Consider the following 22053-nt stretch of genomic DNA (forward strand, 5'->3'; position numbering starts at 1 on the left):
ATAAAAGACTGGATGAGGCAATTAGTGCCATGGTCTAGTTGACTGGACAGGGCTGGGTGCTAGGTTGGACTGAATGATCTTGGAGGTCTCTTCCAACCTGGTTGATTCTACAATCCTATGAATTCTATGATTCTAAGAATAAGACACATAGACACTCACATGCCCAAGAGTAAAGCTACCAAGGAACATCAACACAACCATCCATTTGGGTATTCTCCCCTTCTGGGGAGCTTATGCCTGTCTGCTGAAGGACTTGGTCATACACACTGGGTTATGGAAGAGAATGGTGAAATAGAATGTATTCCACAAAGGAACTTGAAATCAGCAGAGAGAATGTAGATATAAGTTGTTGTGAGTTCTTTTACAGATAATTGTGGTACCCATAAAACCCAGCAACAACCCACCATAAGTGAGCATGAACCCTGTCAGTGCTAAGTGTCCTGCTCCATCCCGTTTACTGAAGAAAACACCTGACTATTTCCTGAAACCTCTGAGCTAGCCAATGCCCGAGACAAATGGAAACGAGGAGATGCATGGCCAGGAATTGGAGAAAATGCCTGAAGCCTGGATGACTACCATCTATGACACTGATGTTGTCCCTAATTAGATGGAATGACTTTATACTCCAATGGGAATTGTATTAAAGGGGTGGATTGTGGCCATGTGAGCAAGATTTCTAGCTCAGACTTAAAAAAATTTGGAACAGAGAAACTTAAAAGTGGAAGCTCTGAATGACGAGGTGAACATTCTAGGGATAGGCTATATAATGGCAACAATGGATATGTTAATGTAATTTCATTGGAGCATCAAGAGCTCTATGCTTAGAAGCACAGCTTGTACCTTCCCTTGCTGCTGCTTCTTCTGTTGCACCCTCTGCTATCTTCCTCCACCGCTATTTTGGCTGCTGCTACTTTTACTGCTTCGCCACTGCTTGCCCCTTCCACATCTTCCTTAAGGTTATTACATTTCTGTAGTAGTTTTTTTCTCCTTATGCTGTTATGTTTAAACTATGAGAAATACAATTTCATTTTTCCCGACTTTCAAAAAAAATCTGTGTTGCAGGGAGTTTACTCTATGGAGGGAGGGATCTGCCCTAACCCAGGATAGTCTGGAAAGTCTCCAGCAAAGGAGACACAACTTCTCTGGGAAGCCTGTTCCAGTGCTCTTTGACCCTTACAGTAAAGACTTTATTCCTCATGTTGAGGTGGAACTTCCTGTGCTATAGTTTCCATGCACTGCCCCTTGTCCGATCACAGGGCACAAGAAGAGGCTGTCCCATCCATCCTGACACCCAACCCTCATATATTTATACAACTTTATTAGATCCCCTCTCAGTGTTCTCACCTCCAGACTAAAAAGCCCCAAGTCTTTCAGCCTTTCCTCATAAGGCAGTGCTCCAGTCCCTTAATCACCCTTTAGCTCGCCACTGAACTCTCTTAAATAGATCCCTGTCCCTCTTGAACTGGGGAGCCCAGAACTGGATGCAATATTCCCAGTGGGGCCTCATTAGGGCAGAATAGAACCTTAGTTCATTAAAACTTGCCAGCCGCAAGTTTTCCAAAATACTCTAAGAATTGTCATAAATGCTAGATTATCATAAATAACTGGAAACTATCTAGCAAGACATTTTATGAAATGGAAAGCACACAAGTGCAAATATGATTAAACTGTATATAAGTATCTGACTATGGGAAAGGGTTACTTGTGTGCTTACTGTGGTAATGAGTCTTCACTAATAGCAGATGAAAAAAGTTCTCTTTAAAGTTTTTTAAGTTTTAGGGATTATAGGCTTTTGTTAAACTGTGAGCCTATTGCCTGTAATAATTGAATCTTTTAAGCTAAACTTTGAATGACCTTGTACTTGGAAAATACTTTAAAACCCCATTTAGTCATTATGGTTGTGTACCAGTTAACCCAAATGTATTTTTTTTAAGTATGACTAGGTTCTTGTTGTCCATGTGCAACAGGGAACAAACAATCAAGGGGACAATGATTAAAAATATAAGGAAATGGAAGAAAGGTTATAAACCCCCAGTTATTAAAATGCAGGGATATGGAAGAATCAAAGGCTACATATTACATAGCGTCTGGATAATTTTAAGTGGGGGGATAGGACAAGATAAGAGATAAGGTATTTGTTGAATCTCCTTACAAGTCCTTACAACTGAACAGAGAATACTCAGATGTGGTCTCTCACCTTTAAGTTTATACTCATAATTGCACAGACAATAATTGCAGTCAAGAAAAATACTTTTATATAAAGGTTATTTACGCTTTGAGCACTGTGGTCACTTTCTTCTGAGATGGGACTGCAGAACTTAATGCGCTGCAAAAATATTTCCACAAAGTCATCACCAAGAATGCTGGAATATTTCTGTCAGGACCATAGGTGGAAGGACTGAACATTTTCACATATAACTCACATGATGTAAATGTGAACCTCCTTTGCTTCTCTGCCTGTAATGCACTGATAATTCTATTTCTTGCCATAATGGTACAGTCAGGGCAACGTTTCCCAAAAGTGCACGAGTTATGAAGAAGAAGAAAACACTTATCATATTCTCATAGCAAGGAGCTGACACTGGCAAAAGGCAGTTCAGTTTGTACACATTTCCAGGCATGTCCTCCCATTTCAGCCTCTTTCTTAATTTGTTTGGGAAAAATAAAAGCACTTTGGAATATTTTGCTTCTTAAGTAGGGTATAGGAAACGCACAAAGATTTGGTCTGGTAACATAATTTAAAGTCTTTACCTCAAAACCAAGTAGTCTGCTTATCACAGAACGCATTGAGTTGGAAGAGACCTCTAGAAGTCGTCTAGTCCACCCCCCCCCGCTATAGGCGCAGACATCCCCAACTAAATCAGTCTGCTCCGAGTCCCATCAAGCCTTACCGTGAATGTTTGCAGGGATGGGATTTCCACCACCCACCAGGGAAACCTGTTCCAGAGTTCCACTTTCCTGATAGCAACAAACTTCTGATACAGTACATTCATGTAGCAGCATCAGCCCAAATATTTAATGTACCGTAAGTTAGACCTTTCCACACTATCGTTAGGTCTTGGTTCTAGGCTCTCAAATCCAACTCTGGAAATAATAAATCTGAATAATCTTCCATTGTGAGCAACAGTTTGGGCGCTTGTGCACCCTAGGGTGCCAAGAGCTACTCCCACACCAGGTTGCTGACTCTTGTCCTGCAAATGTTTGTAACAAATGCACACTACCTCTTACTAAACTACGCCAGAACCTCGGCACCCTGCGGTCGAACACACAGAAGTATTTGCATAGCTCAGATGCAAGTATCTAATATCGCAGTCGATAAGTGAGACAAGTGGAGGCGTTCCTACATCTCAGGAAGGGCAGAAATTACAAAATCCTGAGCTCAGCGCCTTGAGTAGAGCGCAGTTATCACCGCAACGTGCCGAGAAAAAAGCGCTCCACTTCCACCACTGGCAGGTGCTCATGCCTTTTCAGGCTGGTGGTCGCTGCCAGAGCAGAATATCCTGCATTTTTATCCCCTGCACAAAGAAAGAGCACACAGCCAACCCCGAGGGCGGCAGGAACACCGCCGCAACAAATAAGCCAGCGGCGCCCGCAGCAGCGCCCAGCCAGCGGCGGACCTCCCTACTGCGCGTGCCCACTGCCGGGGCTCGGGCGGGCAATTTAAAATCTGCCTCGCGCCGCTTCTGTTAGAGGGGGCAGCGGCTGAGCTGACGTCATTGCACCGCGTCCTTCATATTTGCGGTTTCCGGCGCTCGCCTGCGCTGTAAGTGTAGCTGAGAGGGGGAAAGTTTACATTAGTGTGGTTCACTGCACCGTGTCTGTTGCCTTTACCTCAGGAGCGGGCGGGCTGGGGCTTTCTGCGACTCCACCGTTACAGGACCTTACTCTATCCTCGCCGACCCTGCCGGGGGGGGTGAGAAGCTGCCACCACGACGCTGGCGACGGCTTGGAAGCGCGCAGGGGTGGTGGAACCGCGGGTTGCGGAACTGGAGGAAGAGCTGCGGAGGCTGGAGGAGGAGCTGAGTCGCTGCCAGGTACCTGAGAGCGGGTTCGACCCCTCCGGGCCCGGCACTGAGGGTCAGATTGCAACGGCGAGACTGGGGGCTGCTTTTTTCAGCTCCTGGGAAAAATAACAAATGGAGGGTTTTTAGAGAGGTTTAGATCTCGAAAGAGCCTTTAGAGGTGATTTAACCTCTCCCCTTACCTTGCAGCAGAATTAAGTGTACCCAAACCATTCCTGAGAGGGAGTGTTTTATGGTTAGAGTCGTCATTTCAAAAGTTCCTCCACACTTATCTCACTGTGACCTCTTCTTGCAGGTACACTTCGGTTTTCCTATTGTTTATGCTTTGCTTATTTTTAGGTACATGTAGTGGAAATTACATTATGTTGGTAGTATTAGGCCTTGCCATAGAAATCTCTGCTAATTCTCTGCCAAACAAGTGGATAACACCTACAGGATACAGCAGAGAGAAGGGTGACGTCTGATGCTGTGGCTGCTTTCTCACCTGCTTCCTGGTAGCCAAAGTAGTATTTTCCTGTGAGATATGATGTGGTTAAATCCCTGAAGGTCTGACCTGATATAGTCATATATGTGAACTGAAAATAGCACTTGTGTTAGCAGTTTCTTGCTTCAAGTAAGCATTGACACACTTTGCAGCTGGCATTGGGATTTCTGCTGTGGATAGACTCCAGACTCTGTGCAAAAACTTACTGCATAGAAGAACTATGGGGAGAGAGAGATGTCAGTAAACATCCTGTTTTGAAATACTGAATGATGAAAAGGTTGTAGGCAACATTGAAAAAAATATAGTGATAATTCGTTTTCCTCATCTCAGTATGAAGGTGTGTAGTATCGGACTGTGTTTGGTGGGGATGAAAGAAGACTCTGTGCTCTGCTCTTTTGCTAGTTGAATGTATGTTATGTGTTACTAAAACCTAGCAGCATAAGATGTTTTTTGAGCATAAAAGTAGCTTTGACATACACTCTACAAATCTGAATTTGTAATTACTTTGATGACTACAATTTGCTTAGTTCAAGTTATGATAAGTATCTGATTCCCACTTCAGTTAATTCCATGTACATTTCTATTTGTTCCTTAATGAATGCATTCTACTAGTTTTGAAATATTGAAAAATGTATTTATTTTAAGTCTCAGGGATGTTATTCTGCCGTTCTTCTGTCTTTATATCAGATTACATAGTTTTCTGGGAGGAAAGCAAGCGTTTGAAAGTAGAACTCTGTTCTGCAATAATCTTTGGGTAGAATTCTGTATGTACATACCATCCTTCTAACAAAGGAGGATGGATGTCTTCAGGATTTATTTCAGGTTGTTAATAAAAAGGAAAGTGAAGCAGTAATCTATAAACAGCAAGAGTTATCTGAAAACACAGCAGGATAATTTACAAGCTTCATTGTCTTACTAATCCATCAATAAAAAGCAGAGACATGTTGAAGCATACACAAGTTATGTGAAGAAGTGAGTGGAACCATATTTTGATATGTAGAAGAGGTGATGAACTAGTCAGGCATGCATCTTTTACTTTTTAGGATGTATCCTACAAGAATGCCTTTTTTAAGGGACCATCCACAGCCTCCCTGGGCAACCTGTTCCATTGTCTCACCACCCTCACTCTAAAGAACCCTTTTCTAACATCTAGTTTGAATCTCCCCTCTGGAACTTTCAACTCATTACCCCTTGTCCTGTCATTACAGGACCTTGTAAATAGCCCCTCCCCAGCCTTCCTGTACGTCCCCTTCAGATACTGTAAGGCCACTATAAGGTCTCCTCAAAGCCTTCTCTTCTCCAGGCTGAAGACCCCCAACTCTTCTAGCCCATCCACACAGGAGACGTGCTCCAGCCCTCTGATCATCTTCATTGCCCTCCTCTGTACTTGTTAGAACAGTTCAATGTCCCTCTTGTGGTGGGGGCTCCAGAACTGCACACAGTACTCCAGATGGGGTCTGACAAGAGCGGAGTAAAGGAGAAGAATGTTAAGGTTAATACTTTTCTAATTTCTTCACAGTTGAAATAATTTTTTAACTGAAAAGCTAATTCTTTTGGTAGAATTCTATTTCATTTGCTACGATTTCTTTAGTTTCATTTGCATGTAAAATCTTTGGTTCTTGTCTGAAGTCATTACCTAACATTTCACAGGTCTTGTTAATCAAAATCATGAAACCTTTAAGTTGAAAGGGACCTTTTGAGAGCATTCCACCTCACCTTATAGCAGATTGCTGTGGGATGGTGTCTAGTTAGCATTTTAAGTATTTGCAAGGCTGGAGGCTGCTGTACCTACAGGCAGCCTGTGTCACTGTGCCAAGTGTGTCACAGTAGAAGTGTTCAACTTCTATAAATACTTTCCTTGTCTGATACTCTATTTTGTTGAGTTGGGGAATCTCTTCTGGAGAAATTAGCAGCATTTTAATTAGAAATACTGCTTTACGTGTCTTTTAAAAAAGATGGTAGTTGAAGAGTGTTAGCTTCGAATCCCAACAACTGGATATAGTTACCTAAGTTTGTTTTTCATCTGAATATTACATACACAGACATAAACTCTGCTTCTGAAACAGACTTCCCGATTGAAGTATAGCTTTATAGTTTTAATGGTATACCACAACTAAAGAATTAGCTTTAAGTACATGTTTAAATATTGGTGTTTGTGGTGGTTTGGCCCTGGCTGTGGACCAGCTGCCCATCAAAGCCACTTTATCACTCTTCTTTTCAGATGGATAGGGTAGAGGAAGAATATAACCAAGGCCCATGAGTCAAGGTAGAAGCAATTTAACAGGATGAAAAGCAAGATCAAAGGCCGTGAATGGAAGCAAGAGCAAACAAAGATGTCATTCTCTGCTTCACATCAGCAGATGATGTTTGGTCACTTCCCAGGGAGTAGAGCTTCTGTATGTTTAATAGTTTCTCTGGAAATTGCACCATCGAAGAATGTGCCCCTGCTTCTTTCTTTCCCTTCTCTACTTCACACCTCCTTGGCCTGTTATATCTGCTATTGTATAAATTTGGCTTTCAAAGTACAGTCTCTTCACTAGGAACTGGAAACCACAAGCTAAAAATATGGAAGCGTTCTCTGACTAATGAAGCTGCTGTCTTGTAGTGGCAGTACAGTGTGTGGTAGCTTTGCTCTAAACACAGGTAATGCAGGTATCTAGTTTTAACTGTTTTCTCTCTTCTGCAGTGGGATCCTGGAGTGCATAACTCATTCTTTTATATGAGTTGTTGGCATTTATGTTCAAACTGAGATTCTTTTTCTTCACATTTATTTTGTCTTCTATACATCTAGCAAGTAATGGTGTCTACAGAGCCAAATATGATATTTTAAAGATTTCCTTTATTTTAATCCAATCTTTCTAAAGCTAAGGTTCTGCTGGTAAGTGATGATATGTGGGTAACTATTGACGATGCATGTTGATTGTGTACACTAGAAATGTGTTTAAAGCAATAGCTACAAATCAAGGGTAATATTTAGCAAGCTCTAGTTCTTCCTTGGTGATGTGTTTTTATTTTGACTTGGTTCTTATTTGTATGATTTGAATATTTATGAACTACCAGTATGTCAATTTGAGTGCTTTAGTATTTCTTCTGGATGAATCTATGCTGTTTTGTTTGTGCTGTGGGTTTTCTGTGTGTCTGTGGTTTTTGTTTTGTTTTGTTTAGTTGTTGTTTTTTTTTTCAAAACAGGGCAAGGTGTTTAATGATTCCATTCATAAAATACTAACTTCTTTTATTAGTGATTAAACCGAGACCATGTATTTATTGGTGCCAAGGGATGCTATCTCTTTAGTGCTTTGTGTGTGTGTATTTTGTCTGGTTTTGTTATTTATATTTTTATATAGTGCCATAAGGGGCCTATATTGTGTGCGTTTGATTAGTACTGTGTATTATAGACAGAAGTAGTGTTGAATTGCTGTCTTTCTTTTGTTTTTTTAACTTCTGACAAATTTTGGCTAACTGGAATGAAGTTTTGGATAACTAATTTTTTTTTCTTCTGAAAAGCACTTATTTGGAATATTTGAGTAAAACTGAAGATGAACTGAATAATGAGATTTAAAAGGAAAAAAGAAACATATTTTCACATTTTTAAAGTAAACACCTATGCACAGTATGTCTGTGTGTGAATATTTCAGATTGTCCTCAGCATGTCTAAAATTTGGTATCAAGATCACAGAGTTACAGAAATTGGGCTTGGAAGGGATCTTGAAAGACTGTCTTGTCAAACCTCCTTGCCATGTGCAGGGCTGTCTTTCAATAGATGAGGTTTCTTAAAGCCACATTCAACCTGTCTTTGAACTCTTCCAGTGATGCGGCATCCACAGGCCTGTTGTAATGACTCACAACTCTTGTCCTAAAAAGTGCCTCACTCGACCTGTTAGCCATGTGTTTTTCATGCAGCCCAGGATACTGTTGGCTTTCTGGGCTGCAGGTGCACACTGCCATCTTGTACATTTTTTTGGTTTTTTTATGTCCACCAGTATACCAAAGTCCTCCACAGGGCTGCTCTCAATATGTCAATGTCCCTCTGGATGTCATTCCTTTCTTCTGGTGTAGAAACTGCAACACTCAGCATGGTGTCATCTGCAAACTTGCTCAGGGTGCATTCCCTCAATCCTACCATGTAATTTATGAAGGTGTCAAACAATATTGGTTCCAGTATACATCCTGGTGCTCATTACGGGTTTCCATTTGGACATTGAGCTGTTGACTGTAACTTTCTGAATGGGGCCATCCAGCCAATTCTTTACATGTCTTACAGTTCATCTATCATACTCATATCTCTTTAATGAAATGACAAGAATGTTGTGGGGGATGTATCAAAGTCTTTACAGAAGTCTAGATAATTGTATCTGTTGTTCTACACTTATCCACCACTGCAGTCAGCTTTATCAGGAGCAAAGAGTGCCTGTGTTGTCTGTCTCTAATCAACTTCTTGTCATCTGTATGTCTTGATGTAACTTCCAGGGGGATCAGTTTCATGATTTTACTGACTGTGCTGGCTGGGTGCAAAGTCCCAAGGTCCTCCTTTTAGCCTTTTTAAAGAAAAGGTTTGTGATTTTTCCCTTTCTTCTGCTCTCTGAGGCTTTGTCTGACTGGCATGAGATAGGCCTGAGTGAAATGGTATCATTTATGGGAACAAGAAAACATTGCTGTTCCTCAATAAAGAAAGATGTATTTTATGTGCAGGGAACTATGCTCCTGATTGTAGTTTTTCCAGCTGAATTGAAGAATGCCTTTAGAACATATTGAGATGTCTGTTTGCCTTATTACAGATTCAGGCCAGAGGATAATGGCTATAGCAGGTCTGGTTTTCCTGGCAAACAACAGTTAGGTTCAAGAGGAGATATGCTGTTTTTAGAGAACAACTTCAGATAATCATGTTTTTCTTAAGTGTGCACCATTTTAACTATTTTGGTTTTGACTTGGGAGATATGTAAATATTATCCTGTTTGTCCACGGTTTCACAGGATTTGGAAAGTACTACAAAGTCATTTCAGATGGTTGATATGGTAGACCCAAATGTGACTTGTCTTGTAATGCAGTATGATTATATATGTATAGTTATATTGCCTGTAAAATAAAACTACTTGTTAATTTATATTGTTGAATGCATTTAAAATCACAAATGCATTACGATTATATTAGTCCAAAGAATTATGTTTAACCTAAAACTAACTCCAAGGCCTATGCTGAAACTTTCAGATTATTGTCTGTGCTCAAATAAGTGTGTGAAATACTAAAATAACTCAGAATTGTAGCATTTCAGAAACCAGTTAGGTAACTTAGAACATTTATGTTCTGTTCTCTGCGTCTTCCATCCAGATTACTTCAGTGACTACAATTAGCTTTAATTCAAGTATTTTCAATATAGTTTGAAGTGAAAGCTTGTGGATAAGGTATCATTAAACAGCTTGATGCAAACCCTTTTCTCTGGAACTGAATCCTTTACTTCGTCTTATCCTTTCCTCTTTGAAAACAATTTTTACATCAAGCAAGTGTTAAGATTTCAATATTGAGCACCTAGGGAAAAAAGCAATTGTTGGTGTAATGTTGTACCAACAGTTGAAGGCATGGAGAGCCATCCTGACTTTGTGTTTATGAAAGAACAGAAAATAGTTTACTTTTAGCTATTCATGTGTGTCCACGTCTGTCTAATAACTTCTCTCTACAATTTAATGCATGTTTATTTCTGTCCAGCTTCTGTGGTGTTAACTCATTGCATGTTGTGTGAGTGACAGGCCAGGAAATGGCCTATATTTTTTGTCTGTTGATGCTACAGTGAGTAATTTATGTCAATTAAGCACATGTAATAAAATTATTCAGTTAAGTGTGTTGCTTTTTATCATGCTGATGGACTAATCTGAGAGTCTGTTTATAAAATTGTGTAAAGACAACATCTTTGGGAATAAGTTGCGTAGTAATTTTGTGTAGACCGCTATCATTGTATCAATGTTTTAACATGATATTATTTTTATTGTGCCTTATTACTCTCAACAGAGTAGTAAGGAAGTGAGATTGCTTGGTGATAGTGGGGTATATGTGGGTATCTATATGCACAACTTTTTATATATTCTACATGTATAAGTAAAGCAGTATACTGCCTTTTCCATTTTTGATTCTAAGCTATCTATTGCATACCCCTCATGCTGAAATGTTAACTAGGGAGGAAGCAAGTTTTACCCACTTGTTTGCTAGGGGTCACATATGGCCTTAGAAATCTGCATTGCAGTGGTATGTGATGGCACATACTCAATGTGACTGACCTGTGAACTTGGGAATAACTTAATATTGCCTGTAGAGCCTAATGCATGTAAGACACGAAATTTTCTTGTGAGGTAATGATCAATCTTCTAGTGGCTTTTCAGGTCATTGAAAAGTGTAGCACCTCATAATTCTATAATGTATAAAAGTATTGTGTTGTGTGACTACTCAGTAGGATCGGGTGGGCTGTAGAGAGGATACCTCTTATTTAGAAATACAATGTGTCTAAAAGTCACAAAGAAGCAATGCCACAGCAGGATCAAGAATGTCAGTACTAGCTGCATCCAGCAGTAGAAAAGTCTTGAGAGATGTCTATAAGCAAACCTGTCACTTGCATGTGAAGTGTGTATGTCAGCTTGCTTAAAGGCTTGAGCTCATTAGTTGAAATATACAAGATGTTTTGGGAGTCCCAAACAATCTGTACTAACAGTTTCCTCACAGATGCTTTAATGTTTATATGAGCCATGTTACCTATGCTTTGTTTTTCTCCATTTTATATAGTATTTCGCATTTCTCTATGAGTTCTAGTCTGACAGTTGTGTGTTTCACTGTGTACTAAATATTCCCTTCATAATACAGAAAATGATCATTTGATTATTAAGAAATTATTACTAAAAATTAACAGTAAACCTATAACTCCCACTGTATTCTCAACTTTTCCATTTTCCCTTTTGTGAGTATCAGCTTATTGAAGAAAATAGTGAGAATCTGTCTCCTGTGCTTTTCTAGCGATTATTGAGGAGAGTCAGTGTGTGGAGGGGTTGTTTGGTTTTGGTTATTGTTTTTCCCTTCTTAGAATGTTCTCTTCTGTATTTCATAATTTTTTTTATTACAAATTATTATTAAGGTATGATGTGAACACCACTAATAGTTAATGTGATTTGAAATAAATACCATGAAACATCAAGTTTTTAGTAAGACTACTGTATGAAACATTGGTACAGTTTTACATACTTTGTATATCAGGTGTCTAGAGCCATATTTGTTTCAGTTTTCTTTCAAAAAGGCTAATAAATTGTTCTAAGTTAAATATTTCTCTTTCCTTGCTCATAAGCCAGAGATATTTTTTGTGTGTGATGTACTCTAAATGCTTAATAAATGCACTACTTCACTTGCAAGCAAATACTTCTGCTGTAGGCATTCATGCCATATAACCTTTATCAGTGGCTCCTCTTATGTTTGTCCCTGCTTCTGAGCTTGTTACTGTTGAAATTGTAAGAAAAAGCCCAATTTGCTTCATAAAGAACATACTTAAGACCTAAGGTTATTCTTTATGTTTGTGTGTCTTTAAGTGTGATGATGCACAACTAAGAACTACTTCAATTTCAGGCTGAGGGACAATACTGCTTATTAGGGACTTGTGCTGTTCTTTAGTGTTGGCATGTGGGCTGAGTGTCTTTAATATTTTATGTGTTTGAATAATAAGTTGTTTTTACTAACTTTCAGATGACATCTGTATGCTGCCTTGTGTATATATAAGTTCTCAGCTGTTCGGGATGCACACTTGCTGACCTCTTGAGCTGTTAATGTACACTTGAGTAGACTGAATGTTCCTTGGGTATGCTGAAGATTGATATATCCCAGGCCTTGACAGCTGCAGTGTTTTTCTGTGCCAGCTTCAGTCTTAAGCAGCCCTTTTTCGGAAGAAATTGTTTGGCTCCCCAGACCATTTAGGGAACAGCCTTACCAAGTCCATTAATTGTGCCAAGAGCTTAAAAAGGCTGTTAAAACTTCTTTTTCATCTTAAAACTGTAATGATTTCTAGCTAATACTATTTCTGTTAAAATTTTTAATTACTTACAGATATAAATGAAACAGTTTTACCTATAAAAAATCTTACATTAAAAAGAACAAAGAAACATTTTATGACAACTTGCCATTCACTGACTTGTTTCACCATCATAATGACAGTATTTTGTACTCTTCCATGTATGCTTTCATTTTGTGTAATAAAGTTCACAGATTTTTAACTGCCAGTGATAATTAATTTTTCCATTGGTAAAATGTGTTTGAAGATGTCTTTATGTCACTGTTTTGGCAGAAGTTCGTGTAGACTCTGGTGTTTGTGCATGTGTATGTTCAAAGAAACGCAAATAGGTAGTGAAAGACATTGTTGATTTAGATTAGAATATCTGTTGATATAACTATGGCATTGCTATATAGTTCTGTATATGCTCATTCATATGTATATGTTATAGTAGTAGCTTAGAATACCAGTTCCTATAATCAAAAGTAAATGGCATTTTGTTAAATGGAGATGTTTTACAGTTCTGAAAGTTGCAGTAATTTTTCAGTTATTTCCAGATGATTTTTGTTTCTGAGTTCAGGTTTTTTGTCTGTTTTAAAACAGATACTATACAGCCTGTTACGTTTAACTGTTCTTTTGGACTTTATATCGGACACACTATTTACATTAAATATTTTGTACTGCAAACAAGCTCTTTATTTTCAAGTTAGGGTGCCTTTTTCATTCCTTACTTTGTCTACCTTTCAGCACAGGCAGAGGTGTTGCAGTCATATAAGGAATAGCAATTTTACTGGTAGGAACACAGTTTGGAGTTGGTTTTATTCTTCCTTGGACAAATTTGAAAGTATTCAGTTTCTGAAATAGTTACGTGCCTTGAGATTAATATGAACTGCTTACTCAGTCAAAATAAATAATTAGTATCTGAGTGCCTATTTTTGTTGGGAAGGCACTTTTAATTGAAGCTTAGTATTTTGTATACTATTGAGAGGCCTGGCACAGTGTAGGTAGAAACTAGGTTGCCAGAAACTAATACATAGAATCATAGAATCAGCCAGGTTGGAAGAGACATCCAAGATCATCCAGTCCAACCTGTCACCCAGCCCTATCCAATCAGCTAGACCATGGCACTAAATGCCTCATCCAGTCTTTTCTTGAACACCTGCAGGAACGGTGACTCCACCACCTCCCTAGGCAGCCCATTCCAGTGTCAGATCACTCTGTCAAAAGCTTCCTTCTAACATCCAGCACAACTTAAGACTGCATCCCCTTGTTCTGTTGCTGCTTGCCTGAGAGAAGAGACCAAACCCCACCTGGCTACAACCTCCCTTCATGTTGTAGGCAGCAGCGAGGTCACCCTCAAACCTCCTCCACGATGAGCAACCTCAGCTCCCTCAGCCTCCACTCATAAGGCTTGTGCTGCAGGCCTCTCACCAGCTTTGTCACCCTTCTCTGCACGTGTTCCAGTACCTCACCATCTCTCTTGAATTGGGGAGCCCAGAGCTAGACACAGTACTCAAGGTGTGGCCTGGCCAGTGCTGAGTACAGGGGAAGAATAACCTCCCTTGTGCTACTGGCCACACTGTTCCTAATACAGGTCAGGATGCCACTGGCTCACCTGGGTACACTGCTGGCTCATCTTCAGCCTACTCCCTACCCGTACCCCCAGGTCCCATTCTTCCTGGCTGCTCTCCAGCCAGGCCAGTGTATAACCCTGCACTTGGCCTTGCTAAATCTCATCCTGTTGGCCTCTGCCTTGTGCTGCTCTCCAGATGAGACTTGGAGCATGTAGAGATCTGCAGGGCAGGACAACAGGCAGCTGCTGCTGCTTGTGCTGAGCCTCATGGTATTTGATTGTGCATCTTGGAGTCATGCAGAAGCCCAAGTGTCTTAGCTCTTCTATTGAATAGATAAGCATAAAATATAACAGCTATTTTTATGGTCTTGTATACAGGACATAAAAGGGAAAAAAACTAAAGAAATGTGGTGTTAAGCAAATGCAGATTGTTAAACAGTCGAAGCGAACTGAAAAGAGCTTGTGACTTCATAAATCACTATCAGACTTTGAGTATTTTGAGTGTTTGCAAATGGAGTACTGTTGGCACTTTTGTTATACTTGGAATTCTCTGCACTGTAATGACCTCGTGGCCCTTAGACAAGTTTGGTGATTTGAAGTAATTTTGTGTAAAAATATACAGTGAATTGTACAGTAAACATCTAAAAAAATACTCAAGCGCTATTCAGTTCTCTGTGTTTTACTGAGAGAGAGACTTGAATTAGAATTATTTTAAAGTTAGAGTTGGACGTAGTTCATTAGATAAAGTGTCTTATTCACCAATTGATAGATTGCACTGAGTTGTAAGGGACATTCAAAAGTTGATCTTGTCCAACCTGCCTGCAGTGAGCAGGGACACCTCCAGCTAGATCAGTCTGTCCAGGGCCACATCCAGTCTTGTGTATATACAGTCTGTTCCAGTATTTACCACTAATTTTAAAAAACTTCCTCATGTCCAATCTAAATCTGCCCTGCTCCAATTTAAAACCATTGCCATTTATCCTGTAACTGCAAGTCCTTCTCAACAGTCCTTCTCCAGCCTTCCTGTTACCCATCTCCTTCCAGACATCAGGGTGTTGACTGCTGCTTTTTGTATGCAACGATCCAGCCAATTACTTATCCTTTGAACATCTACTCATCAAATTCATATCTCTTTAGCTTAAAGACAAAGATGTGGGGGACTGTGTCAAAGGCTTTACAGGAGTCCAGATAGACGACATCTATTGGTCTTCTTATGTCTTGATGTGGCTACACCATTGTATAAAGCCATTAAGTCAGGCAGTACTTGACCTTGGTGAAGCCATGTTGACTATCTCAAATGAGCTTTCTGTCCTCCATGTGTTCCAGTACAGCTTCCTCCATTAAGATTCTGAGATTTCCTTATATACAAAGTTGTGTTATTTAGAGTGTAAGAACTGCCTTACTGTCCTTCCAAATAAATCACACTTTTATTGCTGCTGTTTAGTGAGTTTTCGTTTCTATTTGTGTTTTTCTCTTTGCTGGACCTAAATTATAAATACAGATGTTAACAACACTCAGAATTCCAGGGATGTGTAGTTCCTAATGTTTTCTCAAAGCAGCTTTTCCAAATCTGAAAAACAATTTTATTTTTGTTTTGCTACTGGAGATGTCTGGTTTGTAGTTGTAACTTAATAGCATGGTATAGCATTTTCAGAAGATGGTGTCTTTTTTGAGAAGCTGTGAAAAAAGTGCACTTTTTATAGTCTTTCTGGCTAGAGAGAAATCCAGGGTATCAAGTAGCCTAGGGTGATAATACAGAATGAGAGACTGTGTATGTATGGTGGTGGTGTTTTTTTTAGGGGGAGGGGGTTGTTTGGTTTGGTTTTTTTTTTTTTGAGATTGTAAATTTTTTGGTTTGAATGAATATGATGCTTACTATTTGTCTTACATTAATTCCTTGTTGGAAGTAAACTAATTTTTAGCACTTATACTGATTAAGGACTTGGATACTGATATAAAGTCATTCAAGTTCTTATTTATATAGTGTATAGAGTAGTTACTGTTTGCTTGCACACAGCAGGGTCACAAACATATACTGCTAACTGCATTTCATTAGAGAAATATGATGTGGGTTTTTTTGTGAATTTTTAAACAGCATTGTGTTGTCCATTTCTTTTTCAACAAAATCTTTGTTAATTGTATGGTTTTGTTTTGAAATACTAGGAATTAAGTCTACCCATGAGCACTTCAGAAGTTATATACATCCTAGAAAGGCAATTGGAGGAAATTTCCCTGGTTTTATGAATGCCAAACAGTTTGCTGTAGTCCAGTTTGCATAAGTTGATAACGGCCCTGAATTATAAGATTATTTTATATGGAGCCTTTGTTTTATTTATTAAAATGCTGTCAGAAAACTAGTAGTTTGTTACTGGTGTATATTCTTAAAGTAGTGATTTTTTTCTGGGCTTACAATACCTTAATAAGGAAGTCTCTATTGCATGAAGTTTTCATTCTTGCTTGAAGAGAACATTTAAAGATTTAAATAAATATGAACTTGGCACTGCAACAGTTGAAAGAGGAAGATATTTTTCTTAAATCAGCAATCATAAAACCCCTCACTTGCTCAACGTTTTTTCTTAAGTTTACTTTTTTTTCTTAAGTTTACTTTTAACTTCAGCATTGCTTCACTTCTGTGCAATTTTAAAATAAAAAAAAACAAACTGAGAAATTCTTCATAAATCACAGAGAAAATAGGTACAACCTTCTCTTCTATTTCTTCTACAATCATTGTTAAAATAGTTAAAACAATAATTTGATTATTGTGGTATTAATCCTGATAAAAGTGTTTAGAGTTTCACACTTAAATCTTGGCAAGTCTGCTAGCTTTAGGGAAATCTTTTGTTTTCATGTGGAAGATAATTGTCTTGTTCTAAAGAAAGAGAAACATTAAGGTGGAGTGATTATATGCTGGAGCTGATACTGCTTGTAAAGTTTAAGTCCACTTCCTAGAAGGCAAGACTGGGAGCAAATGAAGAGGTGGCAAACACAGAGGAAGCAATTTCTTTTCCTGAGATCAATCATGCAGAATGTGGTCTTTATTGTGAGGTCTATCAAACGTGTTCTGTTGAGTTGTTTTGTTTCTTAGATGATCATTGTTTTTAGTTAGTTTGGGTCATAGGATCAAAGTACTGTAGCCAAAGATGCAAATTGTTAATTAAAAAAAAGATAAATCAGGGGAAGAAAAAAATAAGTGTAGAGGCCTATGAAGATACCAAGTATAGGGGGTGAAGATAGGAACACAGATTTCTTTCATTTGATAATTTGGATTAGAGTTGTGCAGATGAGATACTGTGGTATTTATCAGATTTTAGTTAGGTTCTGGTTAACTAATGGTACCTACAGTATTTTAGTAGATTAAGTTTGAGAAGCTTGGGAGGAGAAGGAAGCAGGGAAACCGATAGAAATGGATAGCTGTAATAGTATGGATTTTCCTTTTAGGTCATGTATTACCCTTGTGCAAATTTTATTTCTCATTCAAAAAAATAGTGAAAGGTAGACTAAGCAGCATTCCAGTAATTTTAACTTGTTGGACAGGCCTAGCTGCCAATATGAGGGGTTTGGCTTGTTAATTTTAAATTTTGTGCTAGTCTATTTTGCTTTAGTTCATACTTTGTGTACATAAGCTTTCTAATTGTTCTCATCTTCATCTCCTTATCATCATCTTCTCCCCTCTCCCTCTGTTTTTATATGATTATCACATTATTGATTTAATTTTTAACATAATTAGATCATTATTGTCAATATTGATGTTTCCAATAATAACTATATTGGAATAACAATACATCAAAACAGCAGTGGCAAATAACTTGTGTGTAGAAGAAAATGCAAATCTGGAAAAGCTTTTAGATGACATCTAGTTTTCACAAGCTTCAAGTGTATTTTTGAAGAATATTTTCTTGTTCTCACTTGAGATTTTTCCTAGAAGTTTTTATATGATACAGATTAGCTGAGCACATTTTGGAAGACTGTTTTTGAAGCATGTATTCCAGACTTGTATTGAGTTTGGCCAAGCTGGAGTTAATTCTGGTAGCATTCTTCTAGTGCTGTATTTTGCAGTGTTGTAGCTGATAACACACCAGTGATGCTGAACAAACGTACAGGCTATGCTTTTCTGATATTTTCCTGCCTGAGAGTACACTGAGGGGTGGGCAAGATCTTGAGTGGGGACACAGCTGAGCCAACTGATCAAACTGGCCAAAGGAGTATTCCTTGCCATATGGCATCAGCTCAGATATAAGAATTAATTGAGAAAAGGAAGTGGGAGGATATTCATCAATGGTGTCTGTCCTTCAGGCCAACCATTACACATAGAAGCCCTGCTTCCTAAGACCAAGCACCATCTGAGAAGGGGAATGGCAAAGTGGCTTTTGTGGGCATTTGGCCCCCAGCCAGGGCCAAAGACACCACAAGACTCAATGTCTCTTAAAGAAATTGTGATCTGCCGTTAGAAATACCAGTAGTTGATTCAGCAAAGGCTGCCTTGTTTGAATAATATCAGTGCCTGTTGCCATATTTTACTTTATTGTGGATTGTAGGTCTTCGTCTTCCTGCAAAATTCTGTATGATTAAAGCTTTGTTTATTTATTTATGAAAGAACTGGCCATTTTTTAATTTGTGGGACTATGAGGAGCCACTAGGGGATTGTCATTAGAATAGAGGGGTTATTCTTAATTGTCTTTTGAATATACACACTATAGCTTTTTATAAAAGGTGTAGAAAATATTTAATATATGTTTTCCTCTTTTTCCTGTTTCCAAGGCTGATAAAGAATTTGTGTGGTCTCTATGGAAACAATTGCAGGTGTCAAGTCCAGATCTTACTCAAGCTGTCAGCTTGGTTGTGGAAAGGTGAGTTTATCTTCTTTGCTTAACTTTCATGTCTTGGAATATTTTTATGCTTTAGTTTTACCACTATATTTAAATTATTTTATACTTTCTTTAGAACAGAAAAGGATAGTTGTCTTGGCATTATCATAATTGAGACAGTGAACATGGGGCCATTGGATTCCACCTTGATGTTTGCAACCATGATAATGAAATGAATTATTTTGCAGTGTTAAGAAATGTTTATGAAACAAACTTCTGATTCAGTGTCCTGCCCATCAGAAGTCTTGCTACAGAGATTTGGTATATGATAGTAGTTTATTTTATGTGAAGGTCATTATTCTGTTTGTGTAGTTTTCACTTGATGTAGAGCTGGTTACTGCTACTCTTAATGTCAAAGCAAGGCGACATAGTTCTGTTAAAGTGCTCCTTTATGTCCTTCTTTCTAAAGTGAACACTAATGCTTCAGAACATGTTTTCCAAAGTCAAGGCTTTGTCTATACCATAGCAATCCCATGCTTTTCACAGTATGTAGAATAAAGAAAGAAGAAATTGCTTTCACAGCATCTTTCTAGATAGTGCCATTACTCCAGAGAATCCTGGAGTAGGTTTGGATAAAACTCATTCAGTATATGAGTTTTATTAATCACAACTTTGAACTTTGGGTTGCTTTGATTTGACAGATGGAGCAATAGTGTATGGTTGTTTTTTTCTCTTAATTGATGTAGCTTCATCTCTTTTTGCCTGTGAACAGTCTAATTGCAACTTTGGAAAGAAATATGTGGCCCAGATCTACCTTTGAATCTTCCATGCAACCAAACTGCAGCCCGAATATGCTCTCTGCTAATTTTCCATGATCTTTTTCCTACGTAGCTTCTTTTCCTTGACTGTACCTCTTTATACAATCATACATTTAGAAAAAAACTTCTGTCTTATTCCTTACTTAACAGCAGTAAGTTCTGTTGTGTGAGTTATTTTGTTTGTTTAGTTTTTTTTTTAATATATTGGTACAGTATAAATGTATCCTGGTTCTAATACATTGAAAATATGTCTAGGGAAAGTGCTACCCAGCACTGCTGCTGTCCAGAAAATGACAGAAGTATTTTTCCTAGCTTGGTTAATATAGGGAAAATAACTGGATTTAAAGGGTAAAGGCTTGCAAAGTAACATCTACAAGAAAAATGATTCCTCATGTATGTTATTTGGCATATCTGTGCCATTCACAGCCTATTGTTTTGTATTTTACATGGTTGCATCAGACAAGTGTTGGTAATTGACAGTTTACACTAAAATATGATAATCAGCTTTGTGTTTTCCCTTCTCCTCTATATTACAAACAGCATTTACCCAGTTATATCCAGTTGATGTTTTCCACCTTGCCTTGGCTTACTAGATTTGAGGTAAATACAAACAGAACAAAATGGATTTAAACCTTTTGTTGTTTCTGCTTGTGATACAGATATCAGCAGTGTTTGCATTGCTTCATTTTTCTGTGTATTCCTTCTATCAAAAAATCCATAATTGAGAAACTTTCTGTGCCCAGCAAGTCTTTGTGATAGACTATCTGAGATCAGAAACTAGCTACCTAATGGAGTCAGATAGAATGTAAGAAAATGTAGTTATGTGTATCCTAGATCATATGTATAATGAACCAAACATTCTTGTCCTGTGGATTTAAATCTTCAGATTGATGAAAGCAACAGTCAGACTTTCTTCAGGAGATTAAAGAGTCAGGAATAAAGATGCAGGTGTGAAAGGACAAGATGTTCACTTCACTTTGTACACCATGAATGTGTAATAGATTAAAAAAAACAAAAATTCAGAAGAAATCGAGTGGGCAGTACTAGCCATACAATCAGATAAACTAAATTTGTAGCATTAATTTGTGTTTGTAGCATTAAGCAATTCCTGGTAGTATCTTTTTCTCAAATAAATGAGGAAAGTGAAAAAGGCATAATTAGAGTGACATAGTGGGGAATTAATAGTAGGTTTCAATTACTTGTCTGCTATTTTGAAGTGCTTGCATAGTCCCAAAATAGAAGTTTGCCTGCCCTAAAATTGTAAAAGTGTAGCTGGTACCTTTTTATGGCTGTGCTGTTGATTTCTGTAATACACCAATGATATTTTACTTTTCAGCAGTCTTTGCAGTTCTTGCTTGATAACTGTAACTATATTCCCATTTCAATATTCAGATATAAACAAAAAATTATCTTTACTGTGCAAATGAGAAATGCCTTTGGGATATGTAAAAGCCTCCAGGTATTTTCAAACAAGCCATTGTAAAAGTACTACTCATGTTAGTGTACTTTGCAGCTACTTTAAATACTATTGATCTCAGTATTATGTAAAGAGCATGCTATTTCTAGTTCACTGCCTTTTGAAACTTTTTTGATGAGTTGAAGGGAAAAAAATGCTAGAAAGTACTTTCATAGGTAAATGCACGTGTAAACTCAAGTACAGTTGATGTTCAGATGAGAGTATCAAAGGTTTTGAAATATTTTTGTAAACTTTGAGAGCTCTCCTCCAAGACATTTATAATATGTGAAATCTTGACAGGTCAACTGACTCTAATTTTTCTCTAGGGCTTCTAGCTGTCTCTCTTCTTCTGGAAGGGAGATGTAGCAAGAACCATTAATGATCAAACTGTGGCAGTCATACAAGACTTGGTAGATGCAAATGTGGATTGTATTATGGTAGATAATATCCTTGCAGATAGTTACATTTGTCAAGCTTGCCCTACATAAATGTTTTCCTATACCTAAATTTCAGGTGTACTGTTTCTGCAAGTCTTAATAAGGAGCAATAATGGATTTATCCTTTCAGGCCAGTCTAAGAAGCTGGCAACTGTGAATGTTAGTGATTAAAAGATAACTCCCCAGGAAGAACATCAAAGTTACATCTGCCTAGAAGTGTATGAACGAAAACATGGCCAGGAAAGCAAGTGATCAGAAATAACAAAAGAATTCTGGGGATGGCAGTCGCAGAAACTTAGGCTATGGTTTGCTGCATCCTGTGAACTGCAAATTGTGGAGGAAACATTAAACCAATTGACATAGATTCCTCACTGTCTGACAATATGCGAATGCACTCAAAATGACAAGTACTTTTTATGTAAAAGGATAAGTGAATGTGCTGTATGA

The 22053-nt window shown here is 38.2% G+C and overlaps 1 protein-coding gene across 1 annotated transcript in view; it reads left to right on the forward strand.

Annotated features, from left to right (window-relative positions):
• The first annotated feature begins 4194 nt into the window (after positions 1 to 4194).
• Positions 4195 to 22053, forward strand: part of CNTLN (centlein) — a 250261-nt gene continuing 232402 nt past the window's right edge. Inside the window, 2 exon segments of the mRNA XM_064140410.1 lie at positions 4195 to 4317; positions 18849 to 18937. Coding sequence (XP_063996480.1) covers positions 4255 to 4317; positions 18849 to 18937 — 152 coding nt within the window. The 5' untranslated portion in view covers positions 4195 to 4254.

Source organism: Pogoniulus pusillus, chromosome Z (genome assembly GCF_015220805.1).
Source record: "Pogoniulus pusillus isolate bPogPus1 chromosome Z, bPogPus1.pri, whole genome shotgun sequence".
In the NCBI taxonomy this organism is placed as follows: Eukaryota; Metazoa; Chordata; class Aves; order Piciformes; family Lybiidae; genus Pogoniulus; species Pogoniulus pusillus.